The 23,833-nt window shown below is 42.5% G+C and overlaps 1 protein-coding gene across 1 annotated transcript; it reads right to left on the bottom strand.

The window, feature by feature from the left end:
* Positions 1 to 681: 681 nt before the first annotated feature.
* LOC147999211 (disks large homolog 5-like) lies at positions 682 to 20,751 on the bottom strand. The gene is made up of 8 exons (XM_087596462.1): positions 20,662 to 20,751; positions 20,090 to 20,157; positions 19,367 to 19,433; positions 4,012 to 4,171; positions 2,690 to 2,833; positions 1,895 to 2,057; positions 1,058 to 1,180; positions 682 to 951 (listed from the first exon to the last, which is right to left on the bottom strand). The coding sequence occupies exons 3-7, from the start codon at positions 19,431 to 19,433 to the stop codon at positions 1,151 to 1,153; spliced, it is 564 nt and encodes a 187-aa protein (XP_087452588.1). The 5' UTR covers positions 20,090 to 20,157; positions 20,662 to 20,751; the 3' UTR covers positions 682 to 951; positions 1,058 to 1,150.
* Positions 20,752 to 23,833: the final 3,082 nt, after the last annotated feature.

Genomic DNA, 23,833 nt, shown 5'->3' on the forward strand with positions numbered 1-23,833 from the left:
ATGACTCAAGGTTAGAGCATCTGCTGCTCTCTCAGAAGAACCACATGGTCCCTAACAATCATCTACAATGGGAAATGCTATTCCCTCTTTTGGATCAGTAGGGAAATGCACTCAGGAGTGGCCCAGATACATTTGAAAAAAAGAGATCCATTGAGTTTAATGATAAAAATAAATATAATCAGCAACAATAAAAAACACAGCATATGAATGATCAAGTGAAACAGCACCTATAAAAACCTATTTCCCAAAATGACGTAGATGGTCATTATCTTTGTGGTTTAATACTAATGCTGTGTTGTAAGAAAAACTGAGGCACATGGTTCTCCATTAGGATTATTCTATATTCCTTTGTGAAAATTGTCATTTTTTTCTGCAGCTCTACAGGCATGAGTGTGTGTTACTCAATATCTGGTGCACACAGTCAATAAGGAATGTGTGTTGTAGACTGATATAGACTAGGATGAGCAGAAGACATGACAGCATGGATACAGTATGTCAGTGATTACATCATAAAGTGTGTGTCCTTAAAAAAAGTCACATTATCCACACAAAAGACACTATCACCCTGTGTACCCCTTGGTAGCTTTGAATTCACTGGACCATGCACAGATCCATATCTAGCTGTCAGTTCTAAGTCTACAGGAGGGGAAAGGACCCTTGAATAAGATGGTCTTAAGAGTCAAGAGTTACAAATCAATTTTTATTCATAAGGAATACAATTTACAAAAAACATAAAATGAACAAATAAAATGGTATAAAAAATGAAAAACAGTAACAAGAATATATAACTATGAAATAACAAAAAGAAAACTTCAATGAAAATCATAACCAAAAACATTTCTTAACAGCATTTTCTTAATGAACATTTAGAAACACAGTTGTAGTGCTGTTTCTCCTGTAGGACGTGAGATGTCAAGGTAGTCCCCTCAATTGTCTCTCAAATGGTGTTGTCTGTATGAGAAAGGAGAAAGACCTCAAGGAGATAGGCTGGCATACGGATACATAAATTTAGGGTCTCTAAACATTGAGGAAATTAACTGAGAAGAAGAATATTCACCCACAAAAAGTCTTTGACTGTGAGGATTGTCGTCACAGGGAACTCCTGAGAGAGAAACTCATTCCTCAGGGGGCTGTCTTCCTGGGACCCGTCCTATGCCATGTCTCCTGCAGTTCCTGAGACCTGGGAGGAGAAGGCAGCTATTAAGACACTGATTTGGTGGGGACATGCATACCAGCTGTCAAGTTGCTGCCTTCTGTCCCCTCAGCTGCATTGGACAGACAGCACTGATCTTTTCACTGAAATCATTGCTGATATCTCTGCAGGCTGGGGAACATCACCAGCAACCCTCAAAGTACTGTGGGAGAACAAGCTGCTCCTCAGACTCTACCAGTGCAAACCAAGAATGGGGAAATGGGGAGAGACCTAATTGGGGTGCAGGAAGAAAGGAGAAGGCCACATGATACCTAGATCAAAGCCAATGACCAGGACTCATTTGCCATTTGCACTTGGTTCTTATCCCTACAATGTGCTTCCAACCATCACATGACCCCTGTATGACCTTTGTCACACGACCAAGAACTCATTCAAAACTCTTCATAGCATCCAATCTGGGACAGGGAGATGCAGTCATGTGATATGTTATTCCTCTGTCACCATTTCTGGACTGCAGTTTCAAAAAGGACAGAGAAGTATAATTGCCCATAATTCAGTTTCTGAAGAGTGGTTAACATCCCAGAATACTTGTGCAAGACAGAGCAATGAATAACTCTGTCACATGAGGTGGGTGACTGACTGGGTGTGGGGAGATTAGAAAGGTGATAGGGGAAGCAAAGATGTATCCAATAGGCAAATGGTATCACACATTGTTAATCTGACTCAGCTGCTTGTTCCTACCACATTTTGCTGGGTCTGGAGTTTGCTGGTCTTCTCCTGTTCATCTTCATCATTCGGGTTCAACTCAAACAAATATCTCTGTAACTCCTTGCTCTCCTGCTTCAATGTGACCAACTTCTTCTTCATACATGCCTGGTCCATCAGGAGCCGGCTGTGCAGGTTGCTGGAAACACACTCTGCATAGTAAGATCCTGAAGCCTCTTCCTCCCATTCCAACTGCCAAATCCCACAAACTCCACCAGGACCCAGATACCCATAAAGACTTCATAGAATACATCTCCATACATGTAAGGCTGCTGCACAAACAGCAAACAGCCAATCCAGGGAAGAATAAATTGTTTCTGTGACCCAAGCACGAATAAGAGTCCATGTCTGTCCAAAAGAACAAGGGATCTACAACTACCCATGAGAGCCCTATGCATCGGGACAGCATCAATTCGTAGGCAGTAAACAACCACAAGAGGACAGTAGAACCAAGGGAGGTCATGCTAACCATGTGGTCCACACATTGAGCTTTGTTAAACCTGGTATGACCCCAGAGCCACAGGTTGGCCTAATAACACTCTGATGCCTGAATCAGTATAGTTCTATCCAGAGCATTCTAAAGATGCATAGACACTGTGGTGAGAAGTAACAGTCTCTTATGGAACTGAAACTGAGTCCAAAAGACCCACGGCACAGTGATATTTAAACAGCAGAAGAGATGGGCCCAGAGCTGCAGGCTCTCCAGTCCAGAACAAAGAGAGGCAGCAATGGATATTCCACAAGTGATGGGCCCTTCTGACCAGTACTTACCGATAGAAGTTAATCTCCTTCTTGAGCTCCTGAAATTTCTCACGATGTTCAATGTTCTTGGTGTCTAAGTTGTGCAGTAATGACATGACCTCTTTCTCCTTTATCTTCAAGTTTTCATAAAATGGATTTGGCCTGAAGTAGGGGCTGGCCCCAGAAAGATAGAACCCAATGAACATCGAGGTTTAGGATTATATGAACTCAGGCTGTGTCCTGTACTACCCCATGCCTGGAAGGACACTTTCTGAATTCTACATATTTGGATCTTCTTCAGCTTCAGAAACTTGGAATTGTGTGCCCAGGACAACAGAAGCTAAGCATCCAGATAAAGGGTTCCCTGGCTCACTTTTTTCAATCAGGAGGGGTGGATCTGCATTCAAACCTGTTATGCTGTCAAGAGCCTAGGCCACAGATCTTACCCAACCACACACACACACACACACACACACACACATCCAGAAACCTCTGATTTCATTTTTCCTGTTTTGACAAGTGGAATGCTACAAGCCGAATAACTAATATTCTAGAGGCAGACAGTACACATAATTCTGGAGATGAGACCAGATATTGCCACAAACTTATAATCTGCCCGAGGCATACAAATGTATAGACAAATGTGACTACACAGGCAAAGAACTGTGCTGTTGAAAGTGGGGCTTCCAAAATAAAGCACTTACACCTCCATGAAACTATTATACAGGTAAATCCTGAAGTCAAAAACAGACCCCTAAATTCCAAGGGTGGAGGGACACAGAAACATATAAAAGTTGTGCATATGCATGCAGACCTGTGCACACACAGACACACAAACTGGGACACACCCACAAGAAAAGAAAAGTAAACAGACTCAGAGAATGAGAAAGAGAGACAAATATGGAAAGAGCACAATGAGAATCAGTAGAAATGTAAGCACCATTACTGTCTCAGAGTTTAAGGCACACAGACAAGAAGGAACAGGCCTGACCCTCAGGCCTTCTGGTTAAGCATTGATATGAACAATGTGGGACCTGTCACCTAAGGGTGCTGCCAGGAGATGATAGCATTCAGTCACCTTCCTAGCAAGTACAAACACTCTCCACAAACTCACAGCACCTAGAACCTTGCAAAGCTACCACCTGTCAAGGGCTTTCCAATTGTACACTGGGAACTCATGCTCCAGTGACTTTATCCCTGAAATCTTCACTCAGATCACAAGTTCAGATTTTCAACAGGTGGAATCAGAGAGTCCATTTCCAAACTCACTCCTCAGTAAGGGTCAGGTTCTGAATCTCCTCTCTATGGAGATGAGGTTTAGAACAAGGTCATTTGTTTGGAGCAATGCATACCTCTTGTTCATGGATCCACCTGTCACATAAAGGAGGCGATCTGTCAGCTCATTTCTCTCCTTGGTAGTTAGCTCTAGTTCTCTATTCAGCCTCTCCTCTTCCTCCTTGGCCTGCACCTTGTTTAGGACATTTTCAGGAGATGACGTCTGTCTGCAGGCCTCTGTAGGTAGAAGAACACAAGTGAACCCGCATGGGGCTAATGCATAGAGCATACACAGACCACAGTGAGGTCCAAACAGGAGAACATGCTTGGAAGCCAGTGTCACTGCAAGGAGTTTGGTCTATGTGTAAGAGGCATCCTAAATGGATCACAGTTCCCCCACTACTATATAGAGACCAAGAGATGTAAGCAGCCAGGTGTTCCCTATGCCCGCCCACACAGGCTTACAAGTACCAGAGAGATGCCTTCTTCAGGATTATTATCCGGTACGCAGGCTACAACCTGGTTTCAGGACTCTCACCCCTCTGGTTTCAGAAGTCAGATCATCAATTCAGCATCCACAATGACTTGATTGATCAGGGTTACTCAGATATCCTACACTGTTACTCTAGTCCAATAACTTTGCATTAAAAATCATGTAGGGGGAGGAGGACATGGTCAACAGACTTATTAATTCCCCCTACTGAAATGACAAATGCCCCAGAAGTGCCAATAGGTTACAGGCTCTTTCTCTACCTGCTCCATATAGTTTGGCTACTGTAGAAAAATATCTGCCACACAGAACCTCTAATATATGAAGGTAAGATTGGCCCCGTCAGCCAGAGGTAGTCAGAGGAGTTCTAAGAATATAAGGTCATGGCCAGGAGCACAATTCTCTCCCTCTTACTACTGTCAGATAGTCACTGAATTTAAAGAAGCAATGAAAGTGAAGTACATTGATGCCCTGTTTAATTCAGAGAAGTTATCCCCTCCATGACTCCTGATGGTGTTATTATATCAATTTAACATACCGAATGCACTGTAAAAGTAAAGACTAGAAGTTCACCCAATAATAGCATAGGCATTGCCATATCCTCCATGTGGTTATGGAGAAACTAATGATGTGAAAACCTTGACTTTCAGGAATTGTGATAATCATGGAATTCAATATCTGTGGAGATGTTCCAGTGGTTGTGGCCCATTACTAAAAAGGCCAGCGGAAGACCCACACACACACCCCTGACAGGAAGCTCAACATACACTGCCCAGAACTTACTCCACATTCCCCATGTCCTGTGTCCATCATTACCTTTAGGTTTCGTTTGCTTCACTCTAGACTCTTCTCTATCAACATCAACTCTCCCAAAGCGCCTGAGAAGACGGGCAAACATGTCTGTGGATATATCCTTTGGACACTCAGAGAAAAAGTAGAGAATTGGTTGTCACAACGATACTGGTGACATCACAGGGATTCCAAGGTCTGTCTAGGAGACAATAGAATGTCCACGAAGGGACTGCTGATGTCACGGAGAACAGACTTTGCCTCCCTGCTAATGTTCTCCCTGTACTGAGGAAAAGCTGATGTGCCCTTTTCAGGAGACTTCCCTGTGGCATAGCCACTGAGCACCACATGCTTTCAAAGCGAAATTTGACTCTAGGCTTGATTGGAAAAACCTAAGTCACTGCTATGTACCTAAATGAGTGCTTCCTCCACAATCCCTGCACAGAAATGTTTCATCCTACCTCAAATTCTCCTCAGTCAGCAATATTACCCATTAAAGATTACTGAGAAATCACACCAGTTCCTATAAGTAGCCAAAGAGGTCTCATATCTCATCATGTGCAAGTGCATGAAATCACACCCAGAAATAGCCTGTCGGGTAGGTTGCGATGTGGGTGTGTGTTATAGGTACAACCTGAAGCTTTGTGCTTAACATTTGACAGTTGCCACCAGATTCCTTAGGAGAAAGAATTGCATTCATTATGGTCCTGGCAACAATGTGGTGATCTGTTAGCAGAGGAAACTGAAATATTGGATCCACCAGTGAATGCACCCTCAGGCTGAGTGTGGGGCTCTCCTCTCTGCACTTAAGTTACCAAAGTAGGATTGCTTACAGGCCTCTCTAAGCTATAACGTGTGATTTCATCTGAAAAATAAAATAGTCAGCAGATGTGTGTGTTTGCGGGGGTGCAGCCAAAGGAGTAGGACAAGCCTAGAGACATAACTCAGTGGACAGAGTAAGAAACAAGCATCTTCACTCCTGTTTCATGGATCACCCCACAAAACACAAAAGCATTTATCGTACTAAAAAAAAAAAAAAACCAAGTTATTTTATTGAAAGCATACACTAATACTGTTTACAGTATTAGTAGCAAAGCTCAGATTTTGGGGGCAGATCCATGACTTGAACTATCTTACAGACAACATATAAAACAATAAATAAATAAATAAATAAATAAATAAATAAATAAATAAATAAGGAAAAAAAACAGAAAAATAAAAAAACACAAAATGCACAAGCCTCTCATGTGAAGTTACAGAAGAGTGATCCAGTGGTCACTTCTGACCAGGCCATTTTAGCTATGACAGTGCATAGTGACCCTTAATCTGATGGGTCATATATAAAGCTTTGTGCAATTTTGTCATTTTAACAAACCTCATCCAGAACATACATAACGACACAGGATATGATTGCCATGTCCTTGCTGTGTATCAAGTTATTTTTCTGTATCCTTGATTGTCAGGCCTATTACAGCAACAATCTGAGATGGCTGGTAGACTTGGAAGAAAGTGGATATGAAAGATCCCCATTTATATATCAGTACAGCCATTTCTTAAGCATGAGAATCTTTTAAGCTGGCCCTCGCTTAGCCCCTAGACGTTAGACAATAGACCAGAAAGTACAGAAAGCACATTCCCACCCACTCTCTAGGAAGCTGCCCGACCATAAGAACAGAGGGTATAGAACATATTTACTGCAGGGCAATTACAAGACAGGAAACATCTCTGGGAAGCTGACTGACCACTATAGAAGTGAGATGTCCTTGGTACTGAATGCAGCTGTGCTATAGGCTGACATAGCTATAGCCTTGTCCTGGGAACTCCAGAAGAGAAACACCTGCCAATACAGATATCCTTGGTCCTTGTCCTGGAAACCCCAGGATAAGAAAAACATGTATCAAGTCAGACGGCCTTCATACTGAAATAGCTGCATCGATGTGGTTACGGCCTTATCCCAGGAATTCCAGGACGAGAAACATCTGCTTAGTTATCCTTGGCACGAAATAGCTGAGCTAAGGAAACTGTGTAATCTTAACTGACATTTTAAGCTGTATATTTCTGTTGTTTGAGGCTCCTCACATCCCTCCTGCGTGAGGACCGTGTCGAGCCCCAGTGCATTGGTATCCCAAAGTAAACATCTTGTTTTTACATCAAGACTGAGTCCTGTGTGTTCATGGGGTGGTGATTGTCCTCAGGACTGGAGCGAGAGTCTCCTCTGTCTGAGGGTCTTTCAGATAAAGCTATAGTTGTGGGTTACACACCTCAGCTCTCATTGGCTAATGCTGTCCTCACAGTCCTTGGAGGCCCCTTTGTAAGACGACCTGTTGGAAAGTGGAAGCAGCTTTATTTGAGCTCAAAGTGAACCTGACGAGCAACGTAGACAACAAGATGGGGTAATTGAGAACCTGTCTAAAACCAGCACAGAAACCCACCCTTCATTCAAAGCATCATCTACCAATTCTTGAATTTTTACCATTCTCTGCCAACCAGTCTTTCATTCAGGAAAGGTAGAAAAGAACTGGAAATGATCTTTGTATTCTAAGGACCTTGATCTGTCTTTCCTTAGGTCCACGTTAAGAACAAATGAAATGGGTATCACCATCTGAATAACTTAGTATCACCTACTCAGCATTTCTAGCCTAATACTGTGCCTATGGCAATCTCAAGCTTCCCTAATGTTGCTGTCCCAACAAGAAGAATGAAGAACTGAGGTCAAACCCCAGTGAACCTTTCAAGGGGTTAGAAGAAAGCCATCAGAGATACTGCACTTCTTTGTCCTTAGATTAAATCAAGATGATACAACGTGAATCGATTGTGCTATTCAACCATACATCTTCCTCACAACCCCACCTATCTGAGGTCATTGCTTGGCAGAATTCATGCCCCACCATCCTAGATATTTCTTGATTCATTGCTGCCAAGGGCCAGGTTTCCTAAGTTTTGTTTTTTATAGAATTGGGTGTAGTCAATCATAGTTGCCCTCTGTAAGAAATGACAAATATCTATAATAACTGACCACACTGTACTTGTGTATACAAGTACAGTAGTGGAAAATTCAGCATAACTGAGGAGTGGGAAATCACCACTGTGTCCTGGCCTTTCTCTGCCCATATCACAGCTCACAGGCGGCTGGGGCAAACCTTGAGTTCCTCTGTAGAAACAGAGTGATGTTGAATGGACACTGAGCAGGCAGAGCAACACAGCTGAGGCAACTCAATTCCAGCAACAAATGCATTATTTGTTTCCCATCTTAACAGCTCCTTTTGAGGACTTGTCCCCACACCTAGCTTAAACACAGCAATTTTCATACATGCCCGCCTGCTATTTCATATTGTTGCTGTAATACGCCTCCACATCATAGATTTCAAAAAAATATATACCTAATACTGAAAAGGGTGATGCTTGTCATCATCTAGTGCATTGGGGGCCCAGGTATGGCCACAAATAACCAGGACACAGGGGATGCAGAGCAAAGGCAGATGCAACTGCATGCAGCTGCAAGCTTATTAACCCTTATACAGGCATGAATATGGATTACCTCACATTACCTTTTGGCAAGATATAATAAGATCGTTATTCCCATGATACCAGGAACAACCGAGGCAAGACTAGGCAAAGAAGTAAGACTAAGCCAAGGTTCTTCTTAAAATATCTGTATAGCAAACCACCCCTCTTCCTAGTATCACAATATACTTGTCATAACCCAGAGAGCATGAGAGCCTCTTCCACAAACATAGGACGTAGTACAACATAGTGTGAGGTAAAGTGAGAAAAACATTCCTTCTCAAGGGCAGCATTGCAGCCCCTGCTTGCATCTCTCAGCCGTCTTTCCTTGATCCTGTCTGGGAAGTGTATCTCAGTGACTCCACAATTTCTTTCTTTGTTCTTTTGTTTTAAAAGTAACACTGTCTATAACACAGCTAAATGTCCTCAAAGGGGTTTTATCATGCAAAAAGAAAGCAATATAATATATAATATAGGCAACCTTTAATGAGTGTATCTATTTTCTTAGGGGTATTTTTCAGATATCTTCCCAGATTTGGATTTAACTTTGGTAGTTGTTATCTGTCTAGAAAATCAACAATATCAAATAAATATTTCAGTTTCCTGGCGTAAAGTCCTCGGGAGTAAGAACTAATGATTTTGGAATTTGCTCGGTGTCTGTTGTTATGTCCCTCATTTCATTTCTGATTTTTAATTCATGTATTGTCTCTCTTGTGCATTGTTAGTTTGAGGAAGGGGTTGTCTCTCTTGTGGATCTTCTCAAAAAAAAAAAAGAGGAAGAAAAGACAGCTCTTGCTTTCCTTGACTTTGTATTTTTCTCTTTGTTTCTAAAGGCTTGATTTCAACCCTGAGTTTATTGCCCTTCATCAGATCCTACCAGACTCTCTATGGGATGAGGCTTTGTCTCACTTAGTAACAGCAGCATGGAATAAATGAAGCTTCTGCTGATCTCTGTTGTGGTGTTGCACATCACAATCTCACCGAAAACCATGCATAGCCTGGTTATAGGCTCTATTAAAGCAGCCCAATATTTCAGTGTTCCCTGCAAGGTGCCATGGAACGGTAGTAACATAATTCTGCATGCACATCGACAGGTTTCTCCACGGTCTTCTGGGTCATTTGATAATAATTTATAGTGAGTTCATGGATGAACACACACACACACACACACACACACACACACTTTACTGACATGGTGCATATTCTTTGCACACCAAAAATAAAGTGAGAATTACTGAAAATGCACCAATAGTGCAATCGACGGAGGGAGCTGTGGGGAAGCTGGGGCTTAGAGTTACTTAAAAGACCGATGCAGATTCTCCTTCTATTGGAGGAGAAACTTGATAGACAATGTGGTTCTTTATTTTCTTTCTCTAGAGCACACAGGACTAGGGTGGCAGCTAGGGCTTTGAGTGTGTTTGGCAAGTACTGTAGCACTGAATTAAATCCTAGGGCTGGAACCCTATTAATCATCTACAACAATTACAGGGCAGGCTGGATGACGACACTCAGCTGACAATGTGGACATCTCAAGACAGTCACTGGACAATGGCTGACACACTTGTCTGAAGACTGGAAATGTTTCTCGATCTTGGAGAGGAAAGAAGGACCCTCCAACTACACTGTCCTCTAAGGAAGTTTATTCAGGTGAGGGATGACAGGGACTGTTTTGTCTCACGTCACACATGTCAGTAGAAAATATCCTAGGTATTGGATGCCGCTGTTAGCATTAACAGAACAAAGCACATAGTGTTGGGAAGGATAATAAATTATGAGTCGGACTAGAAAACCCCAAGCCTCTTCCAGGTTCTAGGAGAGCAAAAAAAAAAAATAATAATACCACGAAGTACAGTATTAATGGGATAGTTTGGTTAAATCTAGTTACTAGTTTCTATTGTGATACCTGTTGTCAGTGCCTGCGCGACCTTGTGTGAATATCGGGTGTAGGTTTGTGGGGTTGAAAGAAAACACGTACACGGGTCACCCCTTATTTAGCCAGTGCCACCAAGGCTTTACTGAGATCTCCTTATATACCAGAGGCAAAAGCTGTGGAAAAACAACAAGGCAGGTGAAAATCCCCAACCAGGAAAATAGGACAAGTCTGTGTGGTGAAAGTTCCAGCCCAATCAGGGGCATAAACAGCTTCTTAAAAACAAGAAGCAGGAAAGCTCAGTGGGGAGGAAGGGTGCCATGGAAAATCCCAGCCCCAAATCAGGGGCTAAGAGCAGCTGTCAAAGGTGTAAACAATTTCTTGCTATAGCAGGCTGAAAGGCTCAGCGAGGGGGGAGGGAAACACCAAGGTAGGGCCCAACAGGAGCCTTCAAGGGTGGCTCTAATGTTTCACTTTCCTCTGCCAACTGGCCTCCACACTGTTTCTAGCACCATAATGATTTCAGGTCTTCCTCCTAAGGAATTTTGTGGCAACCATTGAATGCTAAGCACAAGGCTTCATGAGTGTTCCCCTATCACACACCCATGTTGCAACCTTCCATGCAGGCTATTTCTTGATGTGATTTCAAGCACCTGTACATAATAAGACAGGAGAAAAATTTGACTGCATATTCAAACTGGTATTATTTCTCAGGAATTTTTAATGGCTAATATTGGTGAAGGAGGATAATTTGAGTTAGGATGAGACATTTTTGGGCAGGATTTGGAAGGAAACATTCATTTAGATGCATAGGAATTACTAAGGTTTTTATAATCAAGCCTTGAGGAAAAATTGGCTCTGGAAGCAGGAGGTGCTCAGTGGCTCTGCCCCGGGAAAGTCTCCTGGAAAGGACACCTCAGCTTATGCTCAGTACAGGGAGAACATTAGCAGGGAGGCAAAGTCTGTTCCCCATGACATCAGCTGTCCCTTCTTGGACATTCTATTGTCTCCTAGAGGGTTCTTGGCGTCCTCTGCTATGTCACCAGTGTTGTAGTGACAACCAGTGCCCTAGTTTCTCTCAGTGTGAGTCTGGCGGTTACAAGCTAAGACATGTTTTCCAGTCTTAGAAGTGTTTTGGGAGGGGGGATGTCGATTGTGGAGAGACTAGGGTGAAGGAGTCTGACCTTTCGTCTCACAGAAATGATGGACAAAGAAAGTGGTTCTGGGGAATGTGGAGTAAGTTCTGGGCAGTGTCTTTTGAGCTTTCTGTGGAGGCGGGGGGAGGGATGGTGGGGGTCCTGCAAGCTTAAGCTGACCTTTCTAGCAATTGGCCACAACAACTGGAGCATCTGCAAAGGAATTGAATTTCCATGAATATCACAATTCCTGAAAGTCATGGATTTTAGAACATTAATTTTCCCATCCCCAAAGAAAGGATATGGTAAGGCCAATGCTACTATTCTGTGAACTTCTGGCCTTTACTTTTAAAGTTGATTTGTGGCTTGTTTTTTGTTTGTTTATTTATTTATTTAGTGGGTAATATTATTTATTGCCAAAGTCAAACATCTGGGTTACATCCTGGGACCCACACGACAGAAGGAAAGAAATGGCTCCTGAAAGTTATTTGGTCATGTGCTGCACACAGACAGACACACACTCACACACACACACACACACACACACACACACACACATTCACACACACTCATACTCATACTCATACTCACACTCATACATACACACTCACACACACACACACACAAACTTTGAAGCAAAAGTAATTTTTCTTAGAGTCTGATATAATTGGGCCTAATAAAAACAGCCTTGGGTGTAGTTCCTCTATAATTAAATAGTACTCATGCTCTCAGGCAAAGAGTTTAAAGTTTATAGGTACCTAATAAACTAGCATTGGGACATATGAAGAACATTTAAATGTTCAGCTGAAATACAACGAATAGCTAATTTAATTTGTTAAAAGTGAAAGCATACATAATTCTGAAGGTTTTTATACTAGTTTTATTATACATATAACTATGAAAGAGAAAACATACATACTTGATCAATGAAATGAGGAAGAGTGATTTAATGAACAGAAAAATGGATGGTACTTCAAAATTTCCATGATTACATATTATCTATTTAATTCCCTCCACAATAGCAAGAAACGGACATTACTATTTATGCGACATTACAGATACATAAACCGAGAAAATATTGTTTGGCCTGATTATCTGAGCTTTTTAAAGGTTTAGTTAATTGACAGAGCTGTGGTTTAAAATTAGGGTCCATATTCTTCTGTTTTAAATGTGTGACACTTTTCTCTTTTTTTCTCCATCTTTATTAAATTGGGTATTTCTTATTTACATTTCAATTGTTATTACCTTTCTGGGTTTCCAGGCAAACATCCCCCTAACCCCCCCTCCCCTTCTCTATGGGTGTTCCCCTCCTCATCCTCCTCCCATTACCACCCTCCCCCCAACAAGCCCCTTCACTGGGGGTTCAGTCTTGGCAGGACCAAGGGCTTCCCTTTTATTTCTAGTGGGTGCTTCTCTCCCTGCTCCTTGGGAAGTGGATGGGGGGAGGCCCGGGCCTGAGGTGAGTTGGAACTGGGGTAGAAAGGCATAGGGTCTCCTAGGTGAGAATGCCAAACCACCACTGCTGCTGCAGCCACCATGGAGAAGCCCTTGTTCCTGCTGCAGGGAGGAGAGTCTGGTGCCCACAAGATGGCTGAAGGGGAGCTGAGAGTGGACAGCTTCATCACCCGCCTGCTGGAGGTATGAGGATATCGTCCGGGAAAAATTGTGCAGATGACTGAAGCAGAAGTCCGAGGGCTGTGTATCACGTCTCGTGAAATCTTTCTTAGCCAGCCAACAGCTGTGAACACAGGTTTCTTTTGGAGAGCAGGCCTGTGCAGGCCCAGAACCTAGGTGGGACAGTTCAAGCTACCCTTTTTCCATGGCCAATCTCAGATCATATTCAGAAAGTATTTCTTGGGCTAAAGAGATGGCTTCGTGGTTAAGAGCACTGACAGCTCTTCCAGAGGTCCTGAGTTCAAATCCCAGCAACCACATGGTGGCTCACAACCATCTGTAATGAGATCTGATGCCCTCTTCTGGTGTGTCTGAAGACAGTCATGGTGTACTTGTATATAATAAATAAATAAATAAATCTTTAAAAAAAAAAGAGTATTTCTTCCAGGTGATGGATTTCCAATTTATGGAATTGAACTAACTTACTGATGGTGGAAGTGACACAGAGAGTTAAAGTACAGAAGGAATAATCCAGAATGTCCACCAACAGTTGCTGTCACCCCAGGGCTTTTAAAAGCTCAGCTGCTAGAGAAGCAATGTAGTCTTTGGTTATTCTCAAGCTTAGGTCTTCTAGTCATTATAAGCTGACCATGACACAAAAAGAGTCATCTACATCAAAATAGAGAATAGTAACTAGATTCGCACCACACTATCACATTACTACTGTATTTGAGGTTCTCAGTTAATATCTAAGAACCTGGAAGAGGCCTGGGTCTTGCTACACATACTCATAATTTATGTCCCCATTGTCAGCTGAGATTCTTCACGCAGCCTGGGGTCAAGGAGGTCATCCCACAAAGCACAAAACACCCATCTCAGATAAACATGTATGGTTTATTGAATCCAAAACATCCATGAATTTCAGGACACAATTAAATGTTGAAACCTAAGGATAATAGATAGAGAAGAGAATTAAGATTTCTAGTTCATAGATCCAGTAAACACCTTCAACAAATCATAGCAGCAAACTTCCATAAGGTAAAGAAAGAAAAGGCCATAAAGGTACAACAAGCCTACAGAACATCAAACTAATTGTACCAGAAAAATTCCTCCATTCACATAATAATTAAAATGCTAAATGCACAGATCAAGAAAGAACATTAAAAGGGGTAAGGTATAAATATCTAGTAACAAATAAATTCAGACGTATCTGAATTACACCAGACTTCTCAACAGAGATTCTAAAAGTCAGAAAATCTTGGGCAGATGTAATGCAGACACAGGCTCCTATATCCAGCATAATCCTCAATCAACATAAAAGGAGGAACCAGGATATTTCATGACAAAACCAAATTTAAAGAATTCTTTTCTGTAAGAAAGCACAACAGAGGCTAATAGGAGGAAAACTCCAAGACAATGAACTAAACTATACCCAAGAAAAACCAAGAAATTAATCTTCTCTCAATAAGTTAAAAAAAGAGAAGCACACAAACGTAATTTCACCTATAACCAGAAAAAGAAGAGAATGCAGCAATCATTGGCTTTAATATCTGACCAGATCTTCTTTCCCTAATCCCCAAGCTCCCAGGGGCCAAACTGCCAGCCAAAGTGTATGCAAGGATGGCTCTATGGTTCAAGGTGAGGCCTGTTGCCCCACCAAATGCAGATCCTAGAGGTGTGAGGTGGGAATGGATATGTGTGGGTGGGGGAGCCCTGTCACATAGGCAAAGCTGTGCAGAAATGGGATGTAAATTTGATGAGGGGAGTCTGGAAAGCAGGACAACAGTTGAAATGTAAATAAATAAAATAACCATTTAATAAAAAATAGCCAAAAATAAAATAACAAGTAAAAAGGTAAATGAAAATTAAACCAAACCAACCAACCAAACAAACAAAAACCCCTGTAGTGTATTGGCCTAATGCTGCTTGTATTTTAATGCTAATTTGTAGAACTCAAGACTGGTTAACCCCAAATAACTGACCCTGCTCCCAGTTAACTGTGATTATAAAGAAGCCAACAGCCAACAGCTGCACAGCAGACAGATGGGGGAGGTGAGTTTCTGAGGGCTTTGCTAGAGAGGATCATGGGGAGGGAAGAAGGAAGAAGAAGCTGCCATAGAATAAAGGAAGAAAATGTGTGATGGAGAGGAGAGAGGAAGAGGACAGCAGCCATGGTTAAGGGAGAGGAGAGCCTGGTCCTGAGAGCTGTCTAAGGGGAACAAAGAGCAGCCAAGATGCTACACAGTCAGTGAGAGTTAAGCGTTATTGTTTGGAAAGTAGGTCTGATACCATGGAGGGCAGGCAGCTGCCCAGCTACTGTGCTGACTAATGTACACTAAAATAAATTTAACACAATATGAGTAACCAGTAAGACAGCTATGTAGAGGATCCTAAAAGGAATACTTTAGTTTGAAGGGAAGGACAAAATACCAGAGAACACAGGGGATAAATTAATAAAACTAGGAAAGTTAATCAAAGAAGACTGTGAAAACCACAAAAATTAACAAAATGACAAAATTTAATGCATAGGTTTAAATAATAATTACATATCACTAAACTCAATATCTAGGGTGGTGGGGCATGAATTCTGCCATGGTCTGAACTCAGAAAGGTGGGGTTGGGAGAAACATGTCTGGTTAAATAGTCCACCCACATTGTGTCAATGTGATTTAATCTAAGGACAAAGAAGTGGAGCATCTCTCACGGCTTTCTTCTAACCCCTTGAAAGGATCACTGGGGTGTGGCCTCAGTACTTCATACTTCTTGCTAGGTCAGCGAAACTCAGGGAAGCTTGAGATTGTCATAGCACAGTATTAGGCTAGATATACTGAGTAGATGATACTAAGTTGTTCAGATGGTGATACCCATTTGCATGTGTTCTTAATGTGGACCTAAGGAAAGAGAGATCAAGGTCCTTAGAATAGAAGGAACATTCCCAGTCCTTTTCTACCATTCCAGACTGAAAGGCTGGTAGGGAGAAAGTAGTAAATAATAAAGAATTAATAGATGATGCTTTGAATGAAGGGTTGGTTTTTGTGCTGGTTTTAGACAGGGTCTCAAGTGTCCCATGTTGCCCTCTCCCTGGCTGGCCCGGTTCACTTTGAACTCAGATAAACCTGCTTCCACTTTCCAATAGATAGTCTTACAAGATGGGCCTCCGAGGTCTCTGAGGACAGCATTAGCCTTTGACAGTTGAGGTGTGCAACCCACAACTATAGTTTTAGCCACTTTGTTCCATGTCTACCAGCTATTTCAGATTGTTGCTGTTCTATGCCTGACAATCAAGGACACATAAAAATAACCTGATAGACAGCAAGGACATGGTGATCACATCCTTGCCTCTGCTGTATGTTCTGGATGAGGTTTGTTAAAATTCCAATATTGCAAAAAGCTTTATATAGGGCCCATCACATTAAGGGTCACTGTTCACTGTTTCATCTAAAATGGCCTAATCAGAACTGACCGCCAGACAACACTTCCTGCGAAGTTCCTATGAGAAGCTTAAGTTTTTTGTGTTTTTTCTTCTTCCTTCCTTCCTTCCTTCCTTTCTTTCTTTCTTTCTTTCTTTCTTTCTTTCTTTCTTTCTTTCACTTTATAGGTTTAGAGGAATGTATTTTGGGCCACGGATCTGCCCCTAGTATCTTAGCTATGGATGTGATCAATCAGTGTTAGTGTATGCATTCAATAAAATGTCCATTTTTGACTAAGGTAGATGCTTCTGTGTTTTGTGGGGTGACCCATTGTCAATGTGTAGTGAGTTGGGGCCCTGGGTATGGTCGCATACCCCAGGACACAGGGGATGCAGAGCAAAGGCAGAAGAAACTGCACGCAGTTGCAAGCTTTATTAATCCTTATTAAGCTAAGAATATGCATTACTACAATATTCATTGTGTCAAGATACCATAAGATTATTATTCCCAGGATACCAGGAACAATGAGGGAAGATTAAACAAAGAAAGACGAATAAACGAAAGCTTCTTCTAAAAATATTCATATAACAAATCACCTCTCTTATTATAATCAAAATATACTCACCATTACCAAGAGAGCGTTAGAACCACTTCCACAGAAACGGGACACAGCAGAACATAATTTAAGGCCAAGTGAGAAAAACATTTTCTTCTCCAGGGCGGCATTCCAGCCCCTACTTGAATCTGTCACCAGGCCTTTCTTGACCCTGCCTGGGAGCTGCAATTCTATGTCTTAACAATTCCTTCTTTTTTCTTTTGTTTTAAAGTAACACTTTACATAACATAGCTAAAGGTCCTTGTAGGGGTTTAGTCATGTAAAAATAAAGCAACATAATACATAATGTACATAAGATTATGGCAAAACTAGCTCCTCCCATGCTATGGAAAATCCTTTGAAGCCAAGCCTTGGGATCTAATCCTGTCAATTGATCAGCCAATAATTTCGCTATTTCCATAGGGGTAGTATCTTCTAGCTGTTTACCAAAAGACATTCGAACATCATATTTCAAGGCATTAATTACTTTTGAAGCACTTTCATTACCCTCTAAATAGGCTTGAATTAACTTCCAATCATGTTCTGTGTCATTATCCATATATTTACTAACAGAAAAGGAGTAGGATTTCATCATGATAAGCAATATAGGCCCGATAACTGGCATTGGCCGCAGCAGAAGAAACCATGAGTAAAACACACATTGCTAAGAATAAGTGCTCAGCAGTAAAGGACTTTCCTGAAGGGGACAAAATTATTCCTTTCAGTGCTTAATCGCTTCACCTGACCCCACAGGTAATAGGGTTGTCACTGCACGGATCCTTATCCATTGTTGTTTGTGGACACTAAGAGAAGCCAGGGCCTCAGTAATGGAGGACACCTCCTCATCTCCTGAGAACATCCATCAGGAGAAAATGGAGCTGGTTTAACTGGATTCCTTTGAGGGTAGGGAGCAGTTCTTATTATTCTGTGCTTGGATCCATCTCCTGGGTAGCCAGAATAGTCTCCCATCCTGTAATGAGACAAAACCCTCTCCCCTATATACAATGATGTCCCTTCCTGCCATTCAGCTTCCCGGGCAATTTTTATCCATACTGTCTGTTCCATGCCTTCTGGGGGGAAGTTCAACAAAGTGTCTATCGGCTCTTGATATAACTTCACCTTGTGGTAAATTAAGAAAATTAATAACATATAATGCTTGTGCCAATATAGCTCTGGGACTGGTCTGCAAACTCCATTCAGGTTGCATAAGGCCATCTCTTTCCCCCCTTTTTAATTTTATAATTTGTCATTTCAGGGTATGGTGAATTCTTTCAACAAAAGCTTGTCCTTGTGTATTGTGTTCTGTACCAGTAATATGTACAATACAATATCGTTGACAAAATTGTTTATATTGATAAGAAATATATGTTGGTCCATTATCAGTTTTAATTTTAGAAGGCAGTCCCATAACAGCAAAAGTTTCCAATAGATGCTGTATAACATGAGCAGTGCGTACTCCTGGCAATGGTGTAGCCCACACAAATTTTGAAAAATTATCTATGCTTACATCTATATGTGAAAGGCGACCAAACTCAGAAATATGGGTTATATCGATCTGACACGATGTATTAAGTTGCATCCTTCTGGGATTAATTTTAGATGGAAAACATTTTATACGTGAAGACTGACACATAGGACAATTAGCAATAATTTGTTTGGCTTGAGAATAGGGAAGCTTATATTTAATATGTAAATATCCTGTATTGGCATGATTATGACTGTGTTCTTCTGGGGTAGCAAATGCCACTAATTGATCTACCATATGATTGCCAAGTGTTAAAGATTCTGGAAATTTTGAATGAGATCTAGTATGTGTAATAAATATTCTAGAGTTTCATAATAACAATAGTCCTTTAATATGTGAGAATAACATTTAATATAGGCTTAGATGTAGAAACAACAGCAGTCGCAATATTCTGTACTACTCCTACAACATAAGCAGACTCAGCTATAATATTTTTACATCATGAGTAAAATCCTGGAATACATTAATTACCGCTAATAATTCATTTTGTTGTACTGACCCAAAAGAAGATTCTTGTCCCCAAAATTTATCTTTGGTCCAATAAGCCATCTTGGTGTTAGAGCCATCTGTAAACACAGTAAAGGCTGATGGTAATGGATCAACAGAAATTAGTGTATTTATCAAATTTTTTTTTTCTTTTTTAAAGCAATCCCACAATTTACTATGGGGAGGATGAAATTCAATATTTCCAGTGTAAGAAATCATGGCTAATTGAAAAACCTCAGACATCTGCATTAAATATTCCCCTTTATCTTTGCTTAATGGGAAAACAATAGCAGCACAATCATATCCCCACAGAGTAACAGGTCTTTGTATGCCTTGCTGAATAATTAAAGAAATTTGTTCCTCATAATTTGTTAATGTTTGGTTAAAGTTTTATTTAATATAAACCCATTCTAAAGGCAACTCATCCTGAGCGAAAGTGCCTGTTGGATAATCAAGAGTATTTAAACATATAATTTAATAACTCTATCTGGATCAATACGTGCCAAATATGCATCTTTCCATTTTCAGAAAAGATACCCTTGCATGCCTTCATATAAGCATTAATATCCCCAGCCTCCTTTATAGGTAATAATGCTCTCCTGTACTCTTCATTAGCATTTTCAAAAGCAAGCATTTGCAGCAGTTGTCCTCCAGCTTCCTCTCCTACCATTGTTCTTTCCAATGTTAATTTTAATATACATAAAAACTTAATATATGGTTCATAGAAAGCTACTACCTTTTTCAACCAACCAGTATCATCCTTTATAATAAGTCGGTTGGGCCACACCTTGAATCGATGCTGGCCTAATTATAGGAAAAGAAAAAGCAGGTGAATTCGTCATCATCATCGTGTGAATCTAATGGTCAACATGCCATCCTCCGGAAACTACTTAGAAAAACCTGCTTCAGGCAGTGGTGCAGAGGGCAAAACTTTTACTTTCGTTTTGTCTTAATGAAGCTCTAGCTTCTTGTTCTGTATTCGTTATTACCCTGTCTGCATTCATGGCCTTGAACACAGTAAAAATTACAGCCCAAAGAGACCAGAAATTGGAATCTTTTTGCCCTGCCTGACAGCCTTTTTCACCTTAACTTTCACTTTGACCCAGATATCAGAATCCCTGGAACCCTCGTCAGGGAACCATGGAGTTTACTCTTGCTGTCTCTAAACACTTTTCTAAACCAGACTGAGAGACATGAATTCCCTGCACTCTTAAAGATGCTTAAGCATAGCGAGATGAAGAGAAGATTTATCTTGTCCCATTTCCTTGTAATAAAATGTACTTACCTTATCTGACTGTCCAGACTTACCTTCAGGGACCCTGTTCCAGTGCCATAGGTCGATGTCTAGGGTGTTGGGAGCCCTGCGTCCAGTCTCATTCCTTTCTGTGTTTCCCGATGCTCAGTGGCCATGCCACTCCAGCATGCTTTGAAATGAACCAGTCCGCCGACACCACCACCACCACCACCACCACCACCACCACCACCACCACCACCAGCACCACCACCAATTTGGTTTTGTAAATAAAGTTTTATTGACATCGCCATCCTCAGCATTTACATCCTGTTCAGTGCTGCTTCTGGCTGCAGCTGCAGGGCTTAGGAGCCACAGAGCCCTTTAGGATCCCAGAGCTGAGATCATTGACCATTTGCCTTGTTTGTGAAAGAGGTGACTGACCCCTGTGCTCGAGGTGGCCTTTCCGTGCCCCTTATCCCATAGCATAGGTCTCTGTGCCATCCTCTCCCTTTGCTGTGGTGTGCACTTCCTGGTACATTTCTGTTAGCTCTTGACATTTCCAGAGCATTGGGTCTTGCAAATTGAATTTGCATGGCACCAGGAATAGACCTGATAGCAGGGTGTGGGACACTCCCTATGGGGACCCTGCCCAGGGGCATAAGCTTACTTTTCCAGTCAACTCCCTGAACAGTGAGCCTTTGTGGGACAAGATACTTCACGACATGACTTGACCTCTCTGCAGTGCACCCAATCCCTGCTTGGCTCAGATGAGTTTGTGTGTGTGTCCCCAGTAGAGACAGCACTCTGTGTGGTGGCATTGACAGGGCATCCAGGAAAGTCAAAACCAGAGGGACATGTCGGGCAGTTGGAAGCAGATGTCTGCGTCCATGGAGAGAAGGATGGACTAGACACTCCTACAGGGGGTGAGCTGAGAAGCACTTCCTTGGCTTTTTCACAGCCGTGTAGGCTGCATGCCATGCTGTGTACCCATGCTGTGCTGAAGCCCCAGGCTTTGAGTCTCCCACAGCTGCTGTGTCCTGGGTCCAGGGTAGGATTAAGCAGACTTCAGCAGGAGAAAGGTGAAAACCCTGGTTGCAGGGTGGGGATGGCATAGTCATAACACTCCTGCACATGAGGCCCCTGACTTAGAGCCGTACAGCAACTGTGACAAGCCAGCTCTGGTGACACTCATCTGCAATGCCAGGCCATGGGGGGTAGAGGCAGTAGGATCAGTTGTTTAATTATCCTTGGCTACACGGCAAGTTCGAGGCCAGCCTGGGCAACTTTGTCTATGAAAATAAGACAAAATGAGGTCTTGACTCTGAGCATCACTGCCTGTACCTGGCATGGTTGCCCCACCCCAGGTAAGAAACCCCTCTGTCCAGAGGCCATAACTGCAGGAGACCCCTGGCCAAGTGTCTATACAGCGCCCTGTTTGACTGGTCTATGCTGAGGACCAACCACGTTCTCCTCAACAGGAAGGACATGGGAGAGGCTGTTTCTGTGAGGTCCCGGGCCCTGAGACGGCCAAGAATAAACCCTGTCCTTGGGAAAGCCATGGAGACTAGGAACCCAGGGGATCTCTGCAAACACCAGGGCTGGCAGGGGACTCTGATCCTCTACAGCAGCTGCTCTCAATCTGTGGGTTCTACATCAGAGCTCCTGCACACCAGACATTTACATTACAGTTCCTCACAGTAACAAAGTTACACTCATGAAGTAGCTCTCCAATAAGTTTATGTTGGGATGACAACGACATGAGGAACTGAAATAAAGAGTCACAGTGTTAGGAAGGGTAAGAACCGCCATTCTATAGGAACCCAGGCATCTGCACTCGGTGTCTGGAAGTGTGGTAGGCTAGGCTTCACCCTCAGCGATGCCAGCATGTGGGCACCAAGCCTAGGTTCCACCCCAATGCTTCCTGGATATGTGCAGGCCTGGTTCCATCAAGAAGTAACAAAGGAACCCTTGGCAAAAAACACTGGGTACCAAACAGGTCAGGAAAACACACCCCCTCTGCTGCAACTCCTCTCAGGAGGGCTAGTCTTTCCAGGAGGCCCCGGCTATAACCAAACCTTGTCTCCCAGTGCTTGCCCATTGGTGTCTTGGCCATATTCAGATTTGAGGACTTTGAACAGAATAGCTTCCAGCAGATTTGCATCAATGAATCCAACAAGTAGTTGCAGTCCTACTTCATCCAGCACACCTTCAAGCTGGAGCAGGAGAGAGTGGACACCTATTCCCCAGCCCAGCCCAGCCATCACCCTGAATGTGAGCTGTGTCCCTCAATATCAGCGGGATGGGGCCTGGGCACCATAGGTTCCCCAGGACCTAAAGCTATGTCCTTGAACTCAGTGCCATGCTCAGCCCTTCCAGCCTCTTTCAACCCTTCTGGAAGCTCTACTGCTCCTGCAGCAAGGCAGCAGTGTGCACATTCTGTCACGTCATTTGTGTGTGTCTACAGGAGGTCAGAGCCTGTCCCCTCTGTTCCTTTCTTTTGGTGTATTTGCCTTTCTGAGGAGGCAGCACCCACAGGTATGGGAGGCAGCCACATGCATATTCTGCAGCCATGTCTGACTCCTCTGAGGCTCAGTCCCACTTACACAACTACCCTTCAACCTCCCCACTCCATGTCACCCCTGGGGCTCTGTAAACCTTCCTGTTTTCTGTCTTTATATAATTGGTGACACTGCAGCCCTCAGTGGTGTCATACAGTGTTAGTTTGTCTTTGCACTGCCTGGAGGTCTGACTTAGGAGAATGGCTACCATTCTCATTCCTGTTCAAGAGTCAGAATCTGAATCCTATGTAAGGCTGAATAATATTCCAGCACATGGCTGTGCCATGTTGAATTTACACAGTCACCTATGGATCTTATATTTTGGCTTGTAAACACACACATATAAGACTCAAGTGACACCCAAGTGGAGAATTGCTGGAGTCCTCCATGGCTTTCTGAACCGTCTGAGAGACCATCCTGTCCACAGTGTATAGAGCACCATCTACTCATAGCTCACACAGCATGAGAAGATTAGTGAGGGTTAACCTGGCTTCTCTGTCTCCTACTTTCTGCCACACTAGCCCTAGCATCTTTCTGTATTGCAGTGAATGTTTAGAACCCAGGAGGATTCCAGCTTCCTTGCTCAAATATAGCAAGTTCCTCCTTGCCTGCTTTGAGACTGAGTCTCATGCAGCCCAGGCTGGCTTTGATCTCACCATTAGTTAAGATGGCCATGAACTCCTGGTTC

This window comes from Rattus norvegicus, chromosome 19 (genome assembly GCF_021556685.1).
Source record: "Rattus norvegicus strain SHRSP/BbbUtx chromosome 19, alternate assembly SHRSP_T2T, whole genome shotgun sequence".
Taxonomy (NCBI): Eukaryota; Metazoa; Chordata; class Mammalia; order Rodentia; family Muridae; genus Rattus; species Rattus norvegicus.